Source organism: Bos javanicus, chromosome 29 (genome assembly GCF_032452875.1).
Source record: "Bos javanicus breed banteng chromosome 29, ARS-OSU_banteng_1.0, whole genome shotgun sequence".
Classification (NCBI taxonomy): domain Eukaryota; kingdom Metazoa; phylum Chordata; class Mammalia; order Artiodactyla; family Bovidae; genus Bos; species Bos javanicus.
Genome location: NC_083896.1, coordinates 12,376,109 through 12,398,215, shown reverse-complemented (window position 1 = coordinate 12,398,215; position 22,107 = coordinate 12,376,109). Strand labels below are relative to the sequence as shown.

The 22,107-nt window shown below is 41.7% G+C and overlaps 1 protein-coding gene across 19 annotated transcripts in view; it reads right to left on the bottom strand.

Annotated features, from left to right (window-relative positions):
* DLG2 (discs large MAGUK scaffold protein 2) overlaps positions 1 to 22,107 on the bottom strand; it is a 2,330,119-nt gene that overhangs the window by 63,423 nt on the left and 2,244,589 nt on the right. For all 19 annotated transcript variants that reach the window (XM_061406089.1, XM_061406091.1, XM_061406093.1 and 16 more), the window contains 2 exons: positions 17,606 to 17,782; positions 7,982 to 8,057 (listed from right to left, as the gene is read on the bottom strand). In XM_061406089.1, coding sequence (XP_061262073.1) covers positions 7,982 to 8,057; positions 17,606 to 17,782 — 253 coding nt within the window. The remainder of the gene's footprint in view (positions 1 to 7,981; positions 8,058 to 17,605; positions 17,783 to 22,107) is intronic.

The following is a 22,107-nucleotide window of genomic DNA, read 5'->3' as shown; positions in this document are numbered from 1 at the left end:
GACACAACCCTGTTTTGGTTCTTTACATAAAAATGTTAGCCTGGTTAAACCACCCTGCATGCAGTACAGGGAAAGAATCAGAGGAGGAAGACCAGTGCCAAGAAGTCCAACCGGGAAACTGACAGAGGGCCTGGAGGAGGGGAGTGATAATGAACAACTCGAGGGGCAGCCGGTATTGAGTCGATGAACTTTGAGGGGAAATGTCGTCTTCCCAAAAGCAAGTATGAGGCGGTATGCTTCTCCTTTCACCCCACCTCTCTGAATCTCTGGACATCTGAGCTCTTCCCTGGGCTCTGGCCATCCAAAAGCTATCTCTATTAAGGAGTTTCCCCATTTTTCGAGAGTAGAAATGACTTTTCCCTTGAAACTCAAAATATCACTTTGAAGCTGCTACAAAAGCAATCCTCATAACTCATCCTGGTGAAACAAACATAATTCCTACATTGCTGACAAAACACTGTCAGGTCACTTTTCTGATACACGATTTGATGGCAGGCTCTGCTACTAACTCTGTGTGCTCCAGAAAAATGATTCTTAGTTTCTTCATCTGTAAATGACATATTAGGACCCAATGACTGTATGGAAATTTCCAAGAGGGTATTAAACAGAACTTAAACTTCTTAATGCCAGCTCCAGTTTGATTCAGGGAGATTGCCAGGATTCTGTCACCAATAGTTCCATCTTTGCCCCTACCCCTCTCTACCGAATATTTCGAACTATGATTCCGGAGAAGACTCTTGAGAGTCCCTTGGACTGCAAGGAGATCAAACCAGTCAATCCTTAAGGAAATCAACCCTAAATATTCATTGGAAGGACTCACTGGAAAAAGCTCTGATGCTGGGAAAGATTGAGGGCAGGAGAAGGGGCAACAGAGGAGAATATGGTTGGATGGCATCATCGACACAGTGGCCATGAGCTTGAGCAAACTCTGGGACATAGTGATGAACAGGGAAGCCTGGTGTGCTGCAGTCCATGGGGTCACAAAGAGTCAACATGACTTAGAGACTGAATAACAACAACAACAACTCATCTCTCCCAGTCAACATCCCCTCTGAAAAGGAGCTCAAGGCTTTAGAAAAGGACACAGAATATTAGGTCAGATGTCCAAGGATGATGGTCCTCTTCGATCTCTTCAGCCACACTCTTCTCCTTTCCTTTCTTCACTGTTTTACATTCAGATTTTCAGAATCTCACACCCAGAATACTGCTTTAGTTATCTCAATATTTCCCACCGCTGGTCTCTCTCCCCTCCAATCTGTCATTCCCATGGTTGACAGACTGATCTCTTGGAAACCTACTTTTGATCATTCACTTACCTTTCCTCTAAACAGGGTGGAAGGAGAAGCCAGTATGTGTCTGGTAGACATTGTGCTAGGGGCCCAAAGATGAGTAAGTTTGGAGGTCTGCGTGGGAGTGATGTTTGGGCAGCAGTTTAGGTACATTAAGGGTGGAAAATCAGAGAAAATCACTAGGTTGGGTCTGGTCACAACCATTAAAATTCTTCACTGTCTACAGGATGAAGTACAAGTTTCCTGGAAAATATAAGGCACTATAACTGACTTGAGTCACTCTGCAGTTCTGAGGCCTTTCATTCTTCACTAACTGCTTCCTGCAATGGAAGCAACCATGTTCTACTTCCTATGTGTCCTGTATCCTATTCCTCTGCCACTGCCCATCCCTTGAAAACTTTACTAATCCTTCAAGGCTCCCCAATTCAAATTCCTCCAGCTTCCAAGCCAGAATCAAGTTCAGAGGAGCCTGAACTTCGGAGCAAGTTTCCCACCCCTCCTGTTTGGTATGAATTACTTCCTCTCTGGGGGGACCCATTCTCTTCCCCAGTAGCCCTGCTCCTTTCGGGCAGCGACCTGACTAACTCATCTTGGTCCACGCCGCCCAGAAAGCTGCCCTGTATAGGCAACAATACCTTTGTTGTTGTTGTTTAGCTGCTGAGTCATGCCTGACTCATCGCAACTCCGTGGACTGTAACCGGCCAGGCTCCTCTGTCCATGGGATTTCCCAGGCAAGAATACTGTGGTGGGTTGCTGTTTCCTTCTCCAGGGTATCTTCCCAATCCAGGGAACAAACTCATATCTCCTGCATTGGCAGGCAGATTCTTTATCACTGAGCCACCTGGGAAGCCCATATAGGCACCTAATAAAGGTTTATTAAATAACTGAATAAACATGTTTTCTAAGACTTCATTTTACTCTGGTAGACCACAACAGAGAAAAGTGTGCGGACTCCACGCTCCCTTTGGAAGAGTTCTCATACACAAAGATGCACTTCATCGAGAAATCAGCTTTCGCCTTTCAGAATTTAAGTTTTTGTCCAAATTAGTTTTTGACAAAGCTAAACCCAATTCAATTTATTTCTTCATTTTGCTTAAAATGCACAAGTGTGACATGGTCTTAATAAGGGAGAGAGTTATGCTATAGTAAATGGATTAAGGATTTTGGAATCGATTAGACATGAGTTCAGATTTCTTCACCTCACCAAGCCTCAGTTTATTCAAATCTATAAAGGGAATAAATGATGTCCCTTCAAGTTTTGCTGTGGTGATTAAGAGATATAGATGTAAGTTGTCTAGGTTTTTACAATGGTACTCCTACTATTGACACTTCGAATAACAGACATCTCTAACTTCTGTTTCATACCTGCCAGTGGATAAAGGACTAGTCATTTATTTGTAGCCTATCTTATTTTAGAAAGGATTTACAATGCAAAGAGGACCCTTATAATTGCACATTGCTGATATTTAGTAAGAGTGTTAATAATAATTCTTTTATATTCTTTCAGACATGTATTTTCCTTCCTTAAATTATTGAGATTTTAAAATAAAAATTAAACAAAACAGCATAAATCACTAAATACCACTGACTTTTCAATGTAAAAAGAGCTTGATTCTGAAGACTAAATGTCTCAGTAAATAACAGAATGGCTGACTAGAAAATTGATAAAAAGTTAGAACAGTGAAAGAAATTAAGGTGGTGATTAAGTTTTCACCAGAGGCTAGTTTGAACAGAGATGCATTAGAAATTTAACTGACATTCTCAGGAAAGCTTGGGTGCACTGAGATCTGGGGAACTGAGGTGGTTCTCAAGCAGATCTATTCAAACTGATGGCCACTTTGAGCCCGGTTATGGGTAAGCTGGAATTATCTGGATTACCGTCACAATGGTCCTCTTGTTTTTCCATGTGTAGACACAGACCTCATGAAGACACGTGGTATTTCATTTGTAGCAAATGGGCATTTAGGAATGGAGAACCTCAGATTTCCTCATGGATACTCTCCAAACTCAGTAAGCTTCAAAGCTCATAGCCAGACTTTCCACACAAACTTCCCAACCTTCCAGATCTTCCTGGTCAGCCCCACTAGCCAAAACTCCCATCACACCATCCTCACCATCCATCTGGAGTCTCTGATCTGCAAGGTCTTACTCCAAAATGCCTACACTTTCCACCTTCATGTTCGTGCTATTTCCTATGTGTGGTAAACTCTTACTCAAACTTCAAAATCTCACTCAAATAGTACCTTCTCTTTATAGCCTTCTCCCTTATCCAAGTCATAATTAGTGGCTCTCTCCTTCTTCTGACTTTCAAGAAAAGAAAGGATAGTATGAAGAAATGAGAAAGGCAAATGTTCTACTGTCAAACTAAATTGAATTTAAACCTGACTTTTGTACTTACTGTGTGATCTTAGGTAAATTAGTTAATCTTCCTGAGGCACAATCTCCTGGTATTTAAAACAGAGATTGATTCGCTAAATTTGGGCTTCCCAGGTGGCAATAGTGGTAAAGAATCCACCTGCTAATGCAGGAAAAGCAAGAGACAGGAGTTCTCTGGGTTGGGAAGATCCTCTGGAGGAGGAAGTGGCAACCCACTCCAGTATTCTTGCCTGGAAAATCCCATGGACAGAGGAGCCTGGTGGGCTACAGTCCATGGGCCTGCAAAGAGTAGGACACAACTAAGCGACTGAGCGTGTGCGCGTGCACACATACACACACACACACACACAGGGATCATCAGTGATATTGTGTTGCCATTGTTTGCTTGCTTATATATCTTTTCTGTGAGCTCTGAAGTAGGAAAGACTTTGTCTTTTTAATCATCCGGCTGCCCCACGAGGCACCTAGCCTAGTACCTAATGTTTTGTAGAACTCAATTTTCAAACATTAATGAATGTTTAATTATTCATTCATAATTCCTATATTCATAATTCCTCTATTCATAATTGAGGAAAAGTAACTCAAGCACTCTAAGTTCTTCTTTTATGAAGTGCTCTCTAGTCATTCCCACATCCATGAAGTCAAATCCCCATAGCTCTTGTACACACTATTAATAAGGCTCTTGTCACAGCCCATTTTACACATACTAATTGATTCTAAGATCCTCCAGGGCAGTGGCCACAGCTTTCACTCTGTTTAAAAAACTTTTTTAAAAAATGCTTTGGCCACACCATATGGCATGTGGGTTCTTAGTTAGCCCACCAGGTATCAAACACGTGCCTCTTGCGTTGGAAGCGTGGAGTCCCAACCACTGGACTGCCAGAGAATCCCCATGGCTTTCACTCTGAATCCCCAACAATTCACAATGTTCTGTCGATACCAACTAATGATAATGTTACTTAAATATCCCATCCTCTTCCTCATTTCAAATAGTTTTCCTTTTCAGTTTATGCTGCATTTACCCCTGGGTTTCAGAGACTGAGGCCTCTGTAACAATGACTAATTTCTGTAGTTTTTGTCCAAGGCTCAAAGTGAGTGGCATCTCCTGACTTTCTTAACTCTCCATTGGAGAGTGGGTCTGTCCTTTCTTCAGTCTTAATTGTCTTATCTTTCTCTTATTGTCCTTTATGTTCTACTTCAGGATGAGAATCTTCTCATTGATGTACTATTTTTGTGGGGACTTGGAAAACTGTGGTTTATTGTTTCTTAATTAATAGGCTCATGGAGAATTACTGCTGGAAGGCACCTTAAAAATCACTGAATCCAGGGATCTCAAGCAGAGAACAATTCCCAATAGTGTGTTAGGTGCTGAGATCATATATGGCCTCAGAATCATTTTCAACACATTTTCTAGTTAGAGACATCAATTCATCAGTGTACATAGGAGGTGAAACTTCTTTGACATCCCTGATATAGTTCAAAGCCGCTACTTTGCTAATGACGTCCAAAGAGCAGTGATGACTCAGTAATAAACTGACACCAGAACTCAGGTACCTGATTCTCATGACTTTCAGTTCAGGGTTTCCCTTTCCACGTGATCACTGCTTCTCCTTCAACAGCCACTCAAGTCCTAGGGTTTATATTCTATTCGTTGGCTCATACCTAATCATATTCAACAGTATGATTAAAAAAACACAACACACAAGTTTTGTCCTTATTAAAAAGGCATCTGGGCTCTCACTGATGTTATAAGCTCTTAAGGGGAAGGGCCTGTGTTACCTTTGTATCTTTCACAAGTTCTAATCCTGTGTCTGGCACATGGTAGGTATTCAATGAAAATTCTTTGATATATACCCAACTATATATATGAACCAAACAGGAAATCTATCCTAAAATTCTCACCAAGAATCACTGAAAAACCTTACCCCTTTGTATGGAGACAGTATTTGTTTGAAAGATTTCCATGCATGATGACATATTCCCTCACTATTTTTTAGAATGACATCATGTTTAAATAAATTCCCTTTCACCAGAATGTATTAGGGGAATGAAAATCATTATGTCAATGACTAGGCTGCCCAGTGAAACTTCTGCTTAAAAATACAAAGGGCAGTGTTGTGGTTTAGGGCTCAAAAGTCCTGAGAAATGATAGCTTTTCTTTTTGCTTTCATGGTGACAAATGTTGACCTAAATTTGTGGTTCTGCGTGATGCTCACAAGTCAAAAATGTTAGGACAGCAAAGTAAAGGAAAGGATATGAAGAGAAAGAGAATGGGAAAGCAGAAGGTGGGGAAAGGTATTTTACAATACAGCAATATGATTCTTGTATTATCACTTAAAAATAGATTAACAAAAACTTTACAACCCACAACTTACATCATACAACAGGAAAGATTAAATGCTTTCCCCTTAAGGTCAGGAACAGAACAGTTAGCTACTTTCATACAAACTATACAGGAAGTTCTAGCCAAGGCAATCAGTTATGATAAAGAAATAAAAGTCACCTAGATTAAAAAAAAAAGAAGTAAAACTCTCTTTTTACATATAATATGACCTTGTAGATAGAAAATCCTGAGGAATCCACCAAAAAGCTATTACAATTAATAAATGGATTCAGCAAGGTAGCAAGGTATAAGGTTGATATACACAATAATTACATTTCTATATACTTGCAATGAACTATCAAAAAATAAAACTAAGAAAACAATTCATGTGCAAAAGAATGAAATTACAATCCTACTTCATATCATACACAATAACTGATGCAAAATGGATCAACCTAAATGTAACAGCTAAAAGTATAAGACTCAGAAGAAAATATGGACGTCTTCATGGCCTTGGTTTTTTAGATCTAATACCAAAGAAAGTAGCAAAAGAAAAAATAGGTAAATTGAACTCTATCAAAATCAAAAAATTTTGTACACCAAAAGACATTCTGAAGGGAGACAACTCATAGAATGGGAGAAAATATTTGGAAAATGTATATTTAATAAGAGATTAATATTTGGAATATTCAAAGAACTTCTACAGCTCAGCAACAACAAAGGAATGTCATTTTAAAAATGAGCAAAGGACCTGAAAAGACACTTCTCCAAAGAAGATATATAACTGGTCAATAAGCACATGAAAAGATGTTTAATACCAATGGTAATTAGGGAAATAAAAAACCACAACCACAATGAGATACCACTTCACACCAAACAGGAGGACTATAAGCAGAAAGACATAGAATAACAAGTGCTGGCAAGGATGGAGAGAAACTGGAACCCTCAAACACTGACGGTGAGAATGCGGAATGTTACAGTCGCCTTGGAAACAGTCTGGCAGTTCCCCAGAATGTTAAACACAGAGTTATCATATGACCCAGGAATTCCACTCCTAAGTACATGCCCAATGGAAGTAAGAGTATATTTCTATATAAAAATCCATACACAAATGTTGATAGCAGCCATTATTCATAATTGCCCTGAAGTGGAAACAACACAAATTTCCACCAACTGCTTCATGGATACATTTAGATGAGTATATCCATACAATGGAATATTGTTGGGCAATGAAAAGAAAAGAAGTGCTTCTATAGGCTACAACATAGAGGCACTTTGAGAACCTTATGTAAAGTGAAAGAAGCAGTCACAGAAGACCACACAGTACGTAACGCCACTTGTATGACCTATACAGAACAGGCGAACCTGTGGAGACAGAGTAGATCAGTGGTCCCCTAGGGCTAGGTCAGAGGGCTGGGGAGAGGGGAGTGACTGCTGCCGGGTTTCTTTGTGGGGTGAGGAAATATTCTAAAGTTGACTATGGTGATGGTTGCATAACCCTAAATTTCATTTGTTAATTTTCTTCTTTTCTATGTCTGTCACAACAATCCATGTATTCACTTAGATGATCCATCTGTATATTTCCATGACCACTGTCCTGATTTATAATGTGTAAAGGATTAGATATATCTTATGATGAGCAGGCATCTTTTATAGAATCTAGCCTTTGAAAATGTTTTTTTTTTTTTAAAGAAAAAAGTTAGAGAAATAAAAATACCCAAACTATCTTTTTTCTTCTTCACTACAGTCATTATATCACCTTTATAATACATCATTTCTGCTGATCACTAGCAGCTTTACCCCTGATATTTAGTATATTTATTATAGATCTATTTCATCAGAAATCACATCATGGCTTTTAGCAAAACATTTTTAACAGTGATCCACTGTCTTGTAGCTCTATAATCTGTCTGTTACTGAAAGCTTACATGCTAATTTTAGTTAAATCCATGGCAACCTAGAGAACTTAATGTTTCAATTATTTTGTACCTACCCCTTTTGAATCAATCACTCCAGGTTTTGCATTAAACTTCACTGTCTTCAATCGGGCACGTTCCTTTCTTTCCACCCTAAGGAAAATGGAAAATAAAGAGTCTATCACATGGCAAGGCATTTATGATTTTAAATTCCTTATCCAATGAAGAATACCTCTTCTTATCCTTCAGATAAAATAAAATGTTTTAAAATATTTCTATTTCTTTGTTAGTATAAGAAGTCTTTGTATAACATCTCTAAGCTGCTAACACATCCGTTGCAATTTTTGTGTTACATGTACTGAATCGTCACATATTTGGAAGGAATAAAAACCTAATATTTGCTATTTAAATGCCTGAATCAATCAGAATCTACTGCAAGAAATCACAGTCCAGAGACACGAACCCCTAAAGTGGAGGCGAAGTAAACTCTCCTCTCCTAATGTCCTTTTCTGTTTGCGTCCTTTTCCTTTCCTTCTCTTTAAGAAAGCTGGGGTGTTTACTTTTACCTCAAACCAAATATGTTATCATCTTGAACTTTTCCTTTGCCCAGTGTCCTTCTGCTACCATCTCTGCAGTTTTTGTTATTTTACCTTCATTCGTTCATCAAGCACTTATTGAAAGCCTATCCTGTATCAAGTAAGGTGTTGGGGGAAAAAAAAAATTAAAAAGCATGACTTCAGTGAAGGCATAGTAATGTCTTCTTGGAGGGGACAGAGGCATAAAAAGACAGATACTACTGCACAATAAGACTGCTGATAGCAAGGTGAGTGGGCACATCTATCTATCTCATTGGAGGGCGATAAGGAGTGGAAAGCAATGGGGAAGGCTTCTTGGAGAAGGAGTACATTTCTGTGAGACTTAAATGGTGAGAGAGAGCTTGTCAGTGGGAAAAGTTCAAGGAGAATCTCCCAGACAGAAGGGAGGAACAACATATACCATGACCTGAAGTTATAATCAAGCTAAAGATTGCAGGAAGATTCTGATACAGAGTACCTACAGCACAGGGACATGAGGCTGGGGAGCTGGCGGGGCCTCCTTTATAATATAGAGGGGATCCCTATATTAAGGACATGGGCTTTCCCTTGGGGAGTCCTCCCGACTTATTAGAGCCTATAAAGCCAAGAAACGATAGACTAGACTAGTATTTTAAATAAGTGACTCTGAGGGAGGAGGATGATGGGTTGGAGGAGGGAAGGAACAGTGGGAAGCAGGAAGCCTATTAAGAAGCTATTGCCATAATCCAGGCAAGAAATGATGAGGAGTGATAATGAAGTGGAGGAGAGGGAAGAGTTTGAGAAACATTAATAAAATAAAGTTGGCAGGTCTTGTGTCTATTTGGAAGATGGAGTTGAAACGAGAAGCTAAATATTTCTCCGATTTTTTTTTTTGAGCCTCTCTAATTAGACATGATTGTTCTGTCCTCCAAGCCCCACAACACTTGTCTGTTTGTCTTCGTTGCTGTTATCTCTTGTTTCCTTCTGTGCTGTTTATTTTTGAGTTGCACATAAAAGGCTCTGTTCCTTGAGGGCAAGTCCACATATGACTCAGAGTATTACAGCAAGGCCTCAGTAAATTTTAACAGCTGAACTAAATTAATATTAATTGCATTGTTTAGCAATTTTAGCATCACTCTATTTAAATGTGGCTAGGTCCAATTTCTATTATTCTTTTTTTTTTAATTTTATTTTATTTTTAAACTTTACAAAATTGTATTAGTTTTGCCATGTGGCTAGGTCTAATTTCAAAAATGGGGAAGAAAAAAAGAGAGGAAAAACCCCTGAATCTACAGAAACGTTAAGGGTTTATGAAATCTAAGCTATTCATAGATCAATAATTAACAACATACTTCTCTTTGAGAGTTATTTTGTGTTTCCAGCTGAAACACATTGAAGATCAGGGTTTCTATAGTTACAGAATGGAGTTTCAGAATATATTTATTTTGGTATGAGAGTAGAATATTTGAGTGGAAACAGATGAGCAAAATTCTTCAAATCTAACCTCAGATATTAAAGCAGTATGTTCCACCGAGAGTTTCGACCTGGGCCCAACATACAACAGTTGAGAGGAGAGCAAGGAAGACTTCACATAGGTAAGTAGCAAAGTGCAAAGATGCTCACTGTGAAAATGTCTGCTCTGAGCTTCTTCAGCTTTTCTCAGTTTTAATCCAAGTGCAAATGCTAATTGGTATTCATCTCTTTGGGCCCTTCTGAAATTGCTGTTACAGCCCTGACCTTTTCCTAGCCTACTTATGGGAAACACCAGTCCATCAGGGGATGCCAGAATGACACACAGAGAGTACCTGGTTACTTGATTAGTCTACGAAAATAAATTCTGCATAAAGTGAGAGAGCTCACATGGGCCCCAAACATAAATGAGGCTGAACTCAATATTCTCTTCTAAGAATTGCTTAGCCAGAGCATTCTAACATTTCCCCCTTGGTTTCTAAGTTCATGCCTTCCACGTTCCTTCAGAAATGTTTCTACTAGGCCACCTTAGTGGGTCATCACTTACAACGAGTTGCTGAGACTAAGTCAGATGAACAGGCAGACAGACAGAGACACACACACAAACACACCTAACGTGTGATATGGTTTATTACTGATCTTCAAACAAGCAACAAAAAAAAGTTAAAAAAAAGAAAAAATTAAAGCCTTATTGTAGGAGTGGCAGATTTTGGTTCACTCAAGAAGGAAATCGGAAAGCTCTGATTTCTACTTGGGTTGGAAGTTTCATGAATAATAAAGATGATGATATAAGTGGTAACTGAAATTTTAACATATTATTATTAATGAAAAAGGCCTTCATATTTACATCGTTCATTTGGCCCTAACAATAACCAAGTGTGGTATTCTCAGTCCCATTTTATGGCTGGAAAAGCTAAGACTCAAAGCTTCGTAAATTAGAAAATGGTAGAAATGGTGTCTGACCACATGCATTCTGCTTGGGAAACAGTACTTAAGGACCTTCTACACTGCCCTTACCCAGTGAGAGATTGTAGAGGGTCACCCACAATTCATGAGCAATATAGTTCCTTAGGAGTCAGGGCCTGCTGCTGCTGCTGCTGCTAAGTCGCTTCAGTCATGTCCGACTCTGTGCGACCCCATGGACTGCAGCCTACCAGTCTTCTCCGTCCATGGGATTCTCCAGGCAAGAACACTGGAGTGGGTTGCCATTTCCTTTGCATGAAAGTGGAAAGTGAAAGTGAAGTCGCTCAGTCGTGTCTGACTCTTAGAGACCCCATGGACTGCAGCCTACCAGGCTCCTCCATCCATGGGATTTTCCAGGCAACAGTACTGGAGTGGGGTGCCATTGCCTTCTCTGGAGTCAGGGCCTACTTTCTCACAAATGATAACCATCCTCCTTCTCTGCATCCCAAATCCCGATTGTCCTGAATTAAATAAACCATAACCAAATTCAAGCATTGAGTCACTGACATAATACCTGTTTTGACAGGCTGGCCTCAAAACTCAGAATAAATTTGCTTTTAGCACTGAAATTCAGGTTAGCTAGATGTCTGTTTGCAATCTGACAGCACGAACACTGGATTGATTTCTCTCCTCAGCAGTCTTTTCACATTTATTGCATCCTCAATCCTAGTTGTGTTTTTCCATCCCAGAGGCCCACACTAATGGCTTCTTGGGGGTCTCTGCAAATCTTTTCTTCTGGGTAGCAAGGGGTGTGGCTTATCTTTTTTCCTCACTTGCCTCAGCCCTGTCCTCTCTCCTAGTGCTTCTTGGGATGCATGTGGACAGTTTATTGCCAAGATCAGTTAGGGCTGAGAGATAGGTCCCTACATAATACTGTGCTTTTCTGAGCATCAAAAGCTCAAAATTTGGAGAAAGGAAAATGTATATCATTTGAATAAGCACAAAAGTATTAGATGCACGCTAACCACCTTACCTATCTTATCTATAATCGGCACAATAATCCAGGGTTTAAGATGAAGCTGGGCAGATAGCAGGTGCTTAATCTTTGTTGGTAAATGAATGAAAGAATCATAGAAGAGGCTTACTGGTTCTTGACCTGGATGTGACACCTAAGGCTCAGAGAGTTGAAGTGACTTGCCCAAACAACCAGTGTTTCTGAAAAAAACTTGCTGACCATTTCCTGACTTTTTTCCTTGGTAGGAATCTATGTACTGTTCTACTAAGTGAGACTCCTTGGGCAGAAATACATGATGTTAAGAACCATAGATCTTTACCTAAGGAATTGGTGGGTCACCTGTGTGGAAAGACTGACTCGTGATGAGAAGGACTGACATACTTCTCTCACACTCAAGAGGCAAGCAATTAATTAGATTGTTTAAGCAGAAATAATCCCCTCCGCCCTGGTTTGGTCACTGACCAAAATACTGAGAACTTAAACTGGATGGCAAAATTTGAGCAATCAGTTCTGACATCCAGCATCTCCAGAGAGCACCACATGGCCATGTTTAATGAGCCCAACTGTCTTCCTCTGTCCTCTTACCCATCTCCCATCTGGCGTTTTCAGGTTCCCGCCAAACACACAATGAGGGCAGGCCTGCAGCGCCGGATGGTCAGAGCAGCATCTGGGGCTGGGCATCACTGTGCCTGTGCTCCCCAGGCCCCGCTGCAGCGAGGACTGAAACACCACACAGGTTACTGGCCACAGGCTTGCAGGGAAGCTAAGTGAATGAACACTTCCTCAGTGCTAGCTGCAAGCTGCCATCTGAGAGCCCAGTTACTGTGGGGCAACGAATAGAGACGTGGGTTAAGAAACCGGGGAACACATCCCAGTTTGGCTCTTCAGAAACTATGTAAACTCAGGAAAGAAAGATTCTGTGCTAAGAGCCCAGGTTTAGAAATCACACAAATATGCACTGGAATTCTCCATCTGTCACCTACTAGCTCTGTGACTTAGGGTAGGTCACTTAACCTCTTAGGATCTCAGGTTTCATGAGACTGGTGAAATTAGGATATTAAGACAGGTTTGAAAAATTATGGTGAATATTAAATAATACTAAAAATGGTTAGTACAGTATTTGAAAGGTATAAGAGCTTCTTGTCAAGGGCTTCTAGTATACCTTTTGGGTAGTGAAAAGCCATCTGGTCTTGCTACAGAGAGACCTAGGCCAGTGGCTGACTGTGCATCCTTGGGGAAGTTACTTGACTTCTCTGTCTTCAGTTTCCTTATGAAGCTTTTGTGAAGATTAAAGAAAATCTTATATTTGAAAGCACCAGCATAATATATGGTCTATCATCATATGGAATTCACTCCTCTGTCTGCTGCCCTTCCACTTCCCTTGGTACCTGCTATGGACTGAATGTTTGTGTCCACACAAAATTCCTATGTTGAAGCCTCAACCCCCAGGGTGGTGGTCTATGGTGGTGAGGCACTGGGAGGTAATAAGGTCATGAGGGTGGAGACCTCATGAATCAGATTAGTGGCCAAAAAGAAGAGACAGGAGAGAAAAGAGCGCTCTCTCTCTCTCAGCCACATGAGAAAATAGCAGGAGGACTGTCTGCAAACTAGGAGGAAGGTCCTGTCTCTGGGAAGCTGAATGGCTAGTGCCTGGATTTTGAACTCCAGAACTGCAAAATATACATGTCTGTTGTCCAAGTCACCCCATGAACGGTGTTCTGTCACAGCAGCCGGAACTAAGACAGCACCTTTATTTACACTATAGCCCCCCGTCCTCACCCGTGTAACTGTGCCAGAGTTACATGCTGGTCCCACAAACACCGGCTCCAGGCGGTGACCTGATGACAGCACTTGGCACACAGATGGTGCTCATGCGGTGCTTGCTGAACTGAGTTTTGTCAATTCTTATTTCTATAATGTTGGGTGGCAGGAATTGCATATGAGTTAAGAGCATTATAGCCTGGAATCAAATCCCAGTTATGCCGTTTATTAGCTGGGCAATTCCAGGCAAGTAAATTAACCTCTCTCTGCTTCAGTCTCCTGGTTTGTAAAATGAGGATAATTATATTACCTTCCCCATAGGGTTGTAATGAGGTTTAAATAAGTTAATTAATTGTAAAGGGCTTACAACAGTGTCTAGCATGTTCAAGGAACATTTATTTAAATAAAATTTATTTACCAACTTCAAAAAGGAGAGAGGGAAAAGGCAATGATTTTCATACTCTTCATCTTATGGTTTCATTGAAAGGATTAAATGGAATCATCAATAGAGTACATTTTTATGAAGGTTAAAGTCATACACTGATGTTATCCATTATGAAATTTTTCCAAACTGGCTCTAGGAGCTGAACTATAATTCCTCTCTGGCCTCTAACTGAAAACGGTCCAGAGAAGAATTAAGGATTGAAAAAAATAACCCTAATCTAATAATAAATCATATGCATACCAGCAACCATTTATTCTGAGCTATAGTTGTAAGATGCTGAATGCAGTATAAAATGAGAGTGCCTCCTTTAGAAGATAAGCATTAAAGAGCAGCCCTAGGGAAGGCTCATGACAGATCTTAAACTGCATTAAGGTAAGTGCACAAGAATGCTTTGTGGGATATGATTATAAGTGATTTTTATTTCTTCTTGATACTTTTCTAAATTTTCCCATTTTCTACAATGAAATGTGTTACTTTTATAAACACATAAAACAATCATAGTAACATTTTTGGAAAGAGTTACCATCCTAAGGAGAAAATTTAATAGAAATTCATGTACAGCCATAAACACATACACACACACAGATGAGATGGACAGTACTGCACCCTTTATGAGCAAGAATGCAAATGTCAACATTAGAGTCATGAGACACACTTCTTCTCCAGGCCAGCGTGGTGGTTAGGATGGTTTTCTCCTAAAATATTTGCTGCTGCTGCTGCTAAGCCACTTCAGTCGTGCCTGACTCTGTGCGACCCCATAGACAGCAGCCCACCAGGCTCTTCTGTCCATGGGATTCTCTAGGCAAGAATACTGGAGTGGGCTGCCATTTCCTTCTCCTAAAATATGTGAGAGAGAGCCAATTCAAGAATGACCTCCAGCAGGCAGAAAATTACCCAGAAGGGCTGATACTGAGAATGTTCCTTGGGGGACAGTGATGTGCAATTGAACAAATGAAGGATTATTGACAAGACTGGTTAGAATCACAGAATCTCAGGGTTGGAAAGTGACAGAAAATTATGTAGCTCAGCTGTTCCACTCAAAGCTTGCTTCCCTTTGATAATACTTAGTGCCCTGGAATCGTCTGTTATCAGAATCACCTAGAGGGACATACACACAAATACAGACCTCCAGATGGGCTGAGTCAGAGTCACTCTGTGTGTCAGTGTGTGTGAGGGAGAAAGTGGGCGTATCTTACGTTTTCATAACGTTCCCTCGGTGTCAAAGCTGTTATCCTCATTCACTGTCTTCCCAGGTGACCCATACCATCTCTAGGCAGCTCCAACTACTAAAAGGATTTCCTTAAAATTACTTGAAATCTCTTTTCAGACAGCTTTCCTTCTCCACCCCATTTCTACCCATATTCAACAAGATGGCTCCTCCTTCTACAGAACAGCCCTGCAGACAGTTCTGATTAATCACATCAAAGCAAACCAAAATGCTTGCTGCCTTATTTTTCAAAAATAAATGGAAGTGGAGAAACAGAATATATACTACTCCTGGGAGTTACTGCTTCAACTTCAGAAAACACAAAAAACTACAAACTCAGAATGTCCTCTCAAAGCAATGTCAGGCAATTACGCAGTAGCCCACAGGTTTGGATGGTAAAGAATCTGCCTGCAATGCAAGAGACTTGGGTTCAATCCCCAGGTTGAGAACATCCCCTGGAGTAGGAAATGGCAAACCATTCCAGTATTCTTGCCTGGAGAATTCCATGAACAGAGAAGCCTACGGTCCACGGTGTTGCAAAGAGTCGGATGTGACTGAGGGACTAACATTTTCACTTGTACTTCCAGGAGTTTAGAGAACTCTCTGCTGGTGGGAGATCCACAGGCCCAGGCTTAGAGGGTGGGGACGGAGACAGTCACGTTGCCCCGCTCTCCTCACATTCATCCTGGGCTGTGTGGCCACCGGCAGGAAAAGATGGGGGACCAGTCTTCTCTGAGGTTCAAATGGCCCACAGTTATTCTTGGGAGAATTTCCATCTTCCCACTGTGGTTGGCGCTACCTCAGTCACTGGGTCACTTTGTGTGCAGCAGCATTTGAATACTCAGCTTCAGGAGGACTTTCTACAAAGGTATTTGGGATGTTAGGATTCAAGGAGAAGAGCCCTTCGTGGCTTGACTTTATTCAAAAAGTGACTGTTTTGAATAAACATTATTCCTGACTTTGACTTCATACCATCTCGTCTCTAGGGAGCAGATCATTTGTTTCTCAGACAGTATCTTGGTGCCAAGAGGATACTCATGGGAAGAAGAGTTCCTTTCTAGAGGTGATGGACAGAAGCTGCTGGGGACAGATGAAGGACGCAGTTGTTCTGAAGTTTATTCCTGCCTTTCAAGAGCAGAGTTGAGGAAATGCTTAGAAGAGAAAGAACATAATATTCCTTTTCTTTTCTTTTGAACTTTTAGTTGTATATTGGAGTATAGCCAATTAACAGGGCTTCCCTGGTGGCTTCTGCAATGCAGGAGGCATGGGTTCGATCCCTGGGTCAGAAGATCCCCTGGATAGGGAAATGGCAACCCACCCCAGTATTCTTGCCTGGAGAATACCATGGACAGAGGAGCCTGTCCCCACAGTCCATGGGGTTGCAAAGAGTCCGACGAGACTGAGCCCTAACACTTCACTTCATAGCTGATTAACAACTGTGATCGTTTCAGGTGAACAGCGAAGGGACTCAGCCATACGTATACTAGAACATAACAGTCTTGACTTAGGAAATATATACAGAACTAAATATCTGAGTGGAAGCTGGTTGGGGTGGGGACCAGGAGTAACTGAAGCTGTAAATAAACCTCTTTATGTAAACCCACTCTTTGGAACTCACCAGATGTTTAACAGCTCACAGCTCAAGTATCTAATTTTGTTTTTTATTCCTCCAATGAAACTAGCCTTTAACTTTTTTTAATTGAAGTATAGTTGATTTACAATGTTGTTAATTTCTGCTGCACAGTGAAGTGGTTCAGTTATACACACGTATACATTCTTTTTAAATATTCTTTTCCACAATGGTTAATCATAGGATAGTGAATATAGTTCTCTGTACTAGACAGGACCTTGTTGTTTATCGTCAAGTATCTGATTCTGGATTGGAGTTTTTTAGTCTTTTCCCATCAATGTTTAGACAAAATACAAAGCCAGAACCTCAGCTCTGAAAATGTCCTGTTTTACTTGTCTTTCACCTGGACTTTCTATAAAATAACCCAGTAAATGATGAACCTCTGAAGTAACCCCTCCGAGTCTGTAAGTCAGCATACAAGCTGATAAGCATACCCCTGAACATATGAAAGCCAGCAAGTTTTAGGAAGGCAGAATAAGCAGATCCTCTTTCTTGCTTTATGCTGTATCACGGTTACCAGTTTGGGTAAAAACCTAACATGAGAAGAGTGAGAATATTTAATCTGTGTCCCCTGTCCCTGCTGACAATTTCTGTACAGACTGACTAACCCACTCAAACACATCCTGGGAACAGTCTGCCACATCTTCATCTCCCCTCCCCTCCACACCCCTGGGGAGGTGAACAGCAAATCCTCGGGATCGGAAGGGCCTCCTTACCTCCGCTTGCTGGGGATGACCCCCATCTCCTCACTGTCGCCCTCCAGCGTGACCCTCCTGGCTTGCCACCACTCGTCATCAGAGGCGTTGATAACGTGGAGAATATCTCCGTATTTAAAACTAAGTCCTTGACTTGGCAGCCCACTGTCCTTGCTTTTGTCATAGTCAAACATGGCTCTGGAAGAAATGACATAAGAGAACACTATTAGGAATCTGTGGCAGCTCAGGTCTCGGAGTCATCATTTTGATTATTCACTCTTGTCCTGAGAACCCACGGGCTGCTGGGTACCCACTCCCAGGACTAACCCCTGGAATCCCAGTCAATGTTCCCACTGCTTTGGTCACAAATCAAGGGTACTTCTTACTTCTCTTGGAGGTTGCAAGGGCAGCCTATTAGGGCCCTTAACCTGGGGTTCTGCTCACTGGTAGATGCCAGACTCCAGGGAGTGGAGAGAGAGGAGGGGGAATGGGGAGTTCGTGTCTAATGGGAACAGAGTTTTCATTTCAGAAAGGTGAAAAATTCAGGAGATGGATGGTGGTAAGAATTGCATAACAATCTGAATGCACTTAGTGCCCCTGAACTGTACAGTTAAATATGGCTAAAATAGTACGTTTTATATTATTTGACTTTGCCACAATAAAAAAACATATAAAAAAACCCTGGGATACTGCTTCTTGGAGATCATCACATGCAACAAGGTGATAATGGAAGATGATAAAGGTAGGTTAGTACCTTACTGAGATTTTTTTTCTCTCTCACTACAATCAAATTTTATAAATAACTATAAAGAAGGAAATAATGAAGAGAATGATGGGCATCTTTCTGAATGCAGCATTTTGTGTGATGAACAAATCTTCTCAGATAGATCAGACTGCTTCCACAGAATACCAAGCCTACCTTGTCATTGCATTTATCACTCTGAATTGTAATTCTTGCTGTATGTATCATGTTTTCCCCACTAAAGAGTCTTTACTGAGACTTCGCTAAGCCTAACGCTGTAATATGCATGACTGGTGGGGTAAAGGAGTTGGAAGCAGAATTAAATGATGACCAAGACCTTAGCTCTTGCCCCCGGGCAGCTGACAGTTTGTCTCAAGTCCTACCCTGTCCACCTCTTCCTGTGTCTCCCACAAACGGTCACCACACACACACCACCTGTCATTTCCCTGGAGACGCAGACTTTGCCATGTCCTTATTTATTTCCCCTTTGATTCTATTCTAACAATTTCCTTAGAATGCAGCCACTATGCAAGCAAAACCAGCTAGACTTGGTGGACAGATTTGTCTAAAATCACTGAGGGACTGAGTGTGATTCTTTTTCTTTCTTTTCCCCCATCTCATGAAAGAAATGTCACCTCTGCTGTCGTGGCAACCCAAATGAGTTGAAGGCATCAGCCCTCAAATACTGCAGGAAAAGCTGAATTACTTGCAACACAGCCCCTTCTTCCATTAACTCTGTCCCCAAGTGGTGGAATATGGTGAGGGGGGTGTGTCTCAGCTCCTAGAATGACTCATTTCCACCTTAACCACCCACATCTTCCTTACCAAAGACTTCACAAAACCCTCACCAGGAAAAGGGGGCTGAGAGGAGGCAGAGACCCATTCCTGACTCTGTCACTTCTCTGGCTGGCTGATGAGACACAAGTTAACATTCCAGAACCACAGCTTTCTAAATGCAAAATGAGTCCAATAACTATATTCACATGGAGCTGCTGTGAGCTTTAATGAAGTAACATATTGGATGCATCCGGCAGAATGTAGTCTAATAGTGGCTAAGAAAACAAACTCAGGGGCTACACTGTTAGGGCTGTGTTCTGGTCCTGGTACTTCTCTCTTACTAGTCATATAGCTGGTAGCCCAGGCATACTCCTGAGCCCCTCTGAGGACTCAGTTCCCCCGTATATAACATACTGATGACAACAACGGAGATAACAGCGCCTCTATCACGGGATTGTCCTATGGATGAAATGCTGCCTAAGGTAATGCATGTGAAGCATACACAAAAGTGCCCACACATAGTGACAGTCATTAAGTGTGAACCGTTGTTGCTGTTGTTATACACCTCCTTTCCCCTTTTGAGTGTATACTTATAAACATCCTTTCTATGGATTCTACTCTGTGCAAAAACAGACTGGCATACCAATCCCGAGACTGCATCCCTAAAAAGGCCTGCTTACAAGGATGGCCCTTGGCTGACATTTGGGAACTCAGCTTTTGGGAGGCTTCTTTCCATTTCCTATTAAGAATGGCTTACTGTGCCTAAACTGCCTATAATAAACAGGATCATTTAAGGTGAACACTTGCTTTTCCTCTGGGAGCCTGGAATTGTGGTAGGTGCCAGGCAGAGAGGGCGCCTGTGTGAGCAGCCCCAAATACAATCCCTGGACACTGAGTCTGTTAGGAGCTTCCCTGGTAGACAACGTTCTACACCTGGTGTCACAATCAATCGCTGGAGGAATTAAGCATGTCCTTCCTGACTTCACTGGGAGAGGACTCCTGGAAGCTGGCACCTCATTTCCTCTGGATTTTGTCTCATGCTCTTTTCCTTTTGCTGAGTTGACTTTGTATCCACTTTCTGCAATAAATCATAGCCATGAAGATGAGAGTCTGACAAGCCCTCCTAGTTGGGAGTCTTCAGGACCCCCGATACTCACTCCATAGATTGGAAACCATATTCACATACACTTTCTCATTTGTGCCTCAATCCATTCCCAGAAAGAATGTACAACGGATACAGTACTTAGCATCCCCTTTTTACAGGTGAGGGGCATACCAGGCGAGGCCCCCTCCAACTAACACAGGATACGTGGCTTAGAGGCAGCAACTGGGGCTGGAGTGCTGTTGTCTTGGTCCTAAGTCCTAGTTCAGTGGTCTCCACCTTGCCCCTGACCCCACCACAGTCTGGGAGGTGGTGAAGGTGGTGGCAAGGGGGCAAGGATGAGAATCATGATGACAAGTATTATTCATGCCCACCTTAGGGGGCCTGGCCCCTTGTGTTCATCGTCCTACATTTGACATCATAATAACCTGAATGGTAAATATTAGTATCTCTGTTTAATAGATGGGAGAGGAGGTTCAGGAAGTTCAGAAACCTGTCCCAGGTCACAAGTAAACACGTGGTAGAAACTGAACCTAGAATAAGGCCTGACTCCAAAATGCACATCCCTGGTTATTTCATCACAGTGCCCAGGACTCGGCCATACCAGGAAATTCTAATCTTCCCTTCAGAGCTGACCACCTCTTCTCCCCCAGATCCCTGAATTTCCCTTACGGCTCAGCTCCCGTCCCTTGTATTCCTTATCTTAAGGTCCCCAAACCTCTAGTTTGGCTCCAGGTTCTTCTGGATGTAAAGTGTGAGGACTGGAGGTAGAAAAGCCATCAGGAAAGCTGGCAGGTGGTGGCCAAGAAGGCAGGCTCTAGGGTCAGACTACTTGGGTTTGCAACTTTTTAACTGTGATCTTAAACAAGGTACTTAACGTCTCTGCATTTCAAGCTTTCTTAATTATAAAATGGCATAGTAATAACACCAGCCACCTTGAAGAGCTGTGGTGAGGATTACATGAAATAATACATGTGAAGTATTATAACACAGCCTGACAGTAGCAAGTGCTCAATAAATGCTAGCTAATACTACTATGATAATTATTCTGAAAAATGCACTGGGATTTGAATTCCAGTTTCTGAGTCCCAACTGTGCCACTTAGAAGCTGTCTTATGGACTGTGTACAAAGATATCTAAAACTTCTCTGTATCCTCAAGACCCAGTATAGTGCTGGGTACAAGGCAGACCTTCAGAAAGATCTATGGAAATACTTTGGATGATCTTTGAAAGCCCCTGGTGACTCAGACTGGTAAAGAGTCTGGCCTGCAAAGCAGGAGACCTGGGTTTGAGCCCCAGGCTGGGAAGATCCCCTGGAGAAAGGAATGGCAACCCACTCCAGTATTCTTGCCTGAAGAATTCCATGGACAGAGGAGCCTGATGGGCTACAGTCCATGGGATGGCAGAGTCCAACAGAACTGAGGGACTAACACTTTCACTTTGAAAGCTCCACTTCTTTGAAGTCTCAGTGTCCCGGTCTGTAAGGGGAGGGCAGCCGAAACCAATCACAAAGGTCCTCAGCAGGTGATCTATTCATTCTCCTGAGCTCCATTCTAGTCTCAAATCGTCTTTTCAAGAAAACACTTATTTACTTGGCTGCGCTGGGTCTTAGTTGCAACATGAGGGATCTTTGGTTGCGTGCGGCATGGGAGCTCTTAGTTGCGGCATGTGGGATCTAGTTCCCTGACCAGGGATTGAACTTGGGCCTGCATTGGGAGCATGGAATCTTAGCCACTGGACCACCAGGGAAGTCCCCCCAAGTATTCCTGAGGGGAGATTTCCCACCCTTGGGATCAGCAACATGCTTTCTCCATGAGTTCTATTATCTTGGACAAACTGCCTCTGTAGGATCACATTGATTCAGACTCGCCAGGTCCCTAAAAATAAGCAGCTGACACATTT